This window comes from Gymnoscopelus microlampas (genome assembly GCF_963454915.1).
Source record: "Gymnoscopelus microlampas genome assembly, chromosome: 3".
Lineage (NCBI taxonomy): Eukaryota > Metazoa > Chordata > Actinopteri > Myctophiformes > Myctophidae > Gymnoscopelus > Gymnoscopelus microlampas.
In genome coordinates, this window is record NC_139940.1 from 15,279,662 (window position 1) to 15,282,161 (window position 2,500).

Sequence of the window (2,500 nt, forward strand, 5' to 3'; positions counted from 1 at the left end):
AAACCTGCAACCCTACAGTCACCTGTAGCCTGCTCCTCTATAAGACCACTGCTCTCTCTCTCTCTAGTTGCTAATGTACGTAGTTCTGTAGAGAGAGGTTTAAGTGGCTCTCAACCTCCATTTAATTGTCTTAATCGAGGGCACAATGACGGTAGTTTTTGTGAGAGGGGAGGTTATTTGTCGCTCAATTTCCCCAATTCCCACGCGGATATTCCCAGCTGGTCTGGGGATCCGAACTGGTGACCTTACACAACCCTGCACAACGCAGCTGCAGGGCCAGATGTAGTAATGTATCTATAGTTAATGATGTGTTCCTGTAGACAGAGCAACATTGCGTGCTATCCGCAGGATAGATCAAATAAACATCAGTTTGATTTTCAAATCTTTTTAAACGTAAAGTTTAGCGTAGGTCGTGTTCCAACCCAGTTCTACTGTACTGTATGTATGAGTGTAAAATTGAGTGTTTGATTTTAGTGTATAGTGTTTAATTATTGTAATCATTTAGATTTTTTAAAACACAAATCTTCTCTTCTGGGGTCCCTGGCACCAAACATTTTCAGATGGGGGTCTGCGGCCATAAATATCAATTTGGGGGTTCTTGACACATGGGTCAATTGGTTTGGGAAGCTCTTACACACAAAAGAAACCAATGATTATTTATTTAAAGAAGGAGAGGTCACAGGCAGCACATATTCTAAGGCTTCTTCCTCTGCACTGAGATGCAAACTGCAGTCCAAAGTTTGATGGAATGCATTTTTACACGCAAGTGCCGTGACTTCTTCACCATGGTGTATTATGAGCGGTTGGGTTCTTTTGCAACCTGCCTTGCCTTGCCTTGCATAACTATAGTCAACCATGTGTTCATATTGACAGAAGAAGTAATGCAACTATAAGTATAATGTGTTCATTTGGACAGATGTAATGTAACTTTTACATTTACTTTTAAACTCTTTCAAATCAAAGCTAAACACCTCATCAAAACGCGTTGGTCAGCTCTGTTGCCTTGCTCAAGAATAAATCAATACATTTTTCACCTGAAGACGAAGTGCCTCAGTATTTATCTCCATACACAGTCTTCATCACCACAAGCAGAATTTTGTTTTGTTTTTTGTTTTTTTGCCTCTAAAGACCTTTCCGTTTGCTGCTTGCGTTTTCAGCAAAGGTTAGCTGCAGAATAGGTATGCTAGGGTTGAAGAAGTGGCTAACTATAGTTAGACATGTGTTCATATGGACAGATGCAGTAATGTGCTATAGTTAGTGATGTGTTCATAAGGACATGTGGAAGGTGCTTCAGTGATGAGCACACATCTGTTTCAAAGCCATCTCTATTTTCAGCATCCACCCTATTGGCACCGCACATCAAACAATGAGCACTGATCTCAAACATATGTGAATAGGATGTTTGTGTGTGTGTGTAGGTGTGTGTGGATGAACGTGTGTGTGTGTGTGTGTGTGTGTGTGTGTGTGTGTGTGTGTGTGTGTGTGTGTGTGTGTGTGTGTGTGTGTGTGTGTGTGTGTGTGTGTGTGTGTGTGTGTGTGTGTATGTGTGCATAATAAGCGGATATACATATTGTTGCTGTCGGGCAGAAACCTTGTACGTCCTAACCGTTACTTTTCAGGAAATATGTTCCAATAGATCCAATGTAGCCTATGTTATTATTTAGTCAAAAGCTCGTGTTAATACTTTTGATTAGTTAAATATTTATAAAAACCCAAAGACAGACTTAACCACTTTCAACCTGGTGTCGTCACTATTTTGGGCGAAAATAGCAGCTCTACAAGCTCACTTGTCACATGCGTTCTCGGATTGTAGATCTGATATTTTTGCTACTTTCATGTGACATTGTCATACCATGAAGTATAAAATAGGGCGTTGATTTGTGAAAAACATTAAAAGATGAAATTAGGAGATACAAGGTTTCTTCCCGACCGCCACAATATGTTAACCTGTATGCCTGCTCAAGTGTGTGTGTGTGTGTGTGTGTGTGTGTGTGTGTGTGTGTGTGTGTGTGTGTGTGTGTGTGTGTGTGTGTGTGTGTGTGTGTGTGTGTGTGTGTGTGTGTGTGTGTGTGTGTGTGTGTGTGTGTGGTGGTCTGTGTATGCATGTGTGTGTGTGTTATGTGCACTCACCTCCACCCTGCGTTCCACACCTATATAGTCGGCCTCTGGGGGCAGCAGAGTGTGCAGCTCTGTCTCATAGGCCCCCTCGCCTCTGTTCACCACACTGATGGTCAACATCAACAAGTTATCATCACCTATCACCAACTCTGACCGGTCCCTGAGAGACACACAGACACAGACACACAGACAGAGACACACAGACAGAGAGAGAGAGACAGACAGACCGAGAGAGAGAGAGAGAGAGAGAGAGAGAGAGAGAGACAGAGACAGAGACAGAGACAGAGACAGAGACAGACAGACAGACAGACAGACAGACAGACAGACAGACAGACAGACAGACAGACAGACAGACAGACAGACGACAGACAGACAGACAGAC

General features: G+C 42.8%; 1 protein-coding gene across 2 annotated transcripts in view; it reads right to left on the reverse strand.

Annotated features, from left to right (window-relative positions):
* itga8 (integrin, alpha 8) overlaps positions 1-2,500 on the reverse strand; it is a 93,370-nt gene that overhangs the window by 28,212 nt on the left and 62,658 nt on the right. For both annotated transcript variants that reach the window (XM_084051848.1, XM_084051847.1), the window contains exon 20: positions 2,131-2,278. In XM_084051848.1, the coding sequence (XP_083907974.1) occupies positions 2,131-2,278 (148 nt within the window). The remainder of the gene's footprint in view (positions 1-2,130; positions 2,279-2,500) is intronic.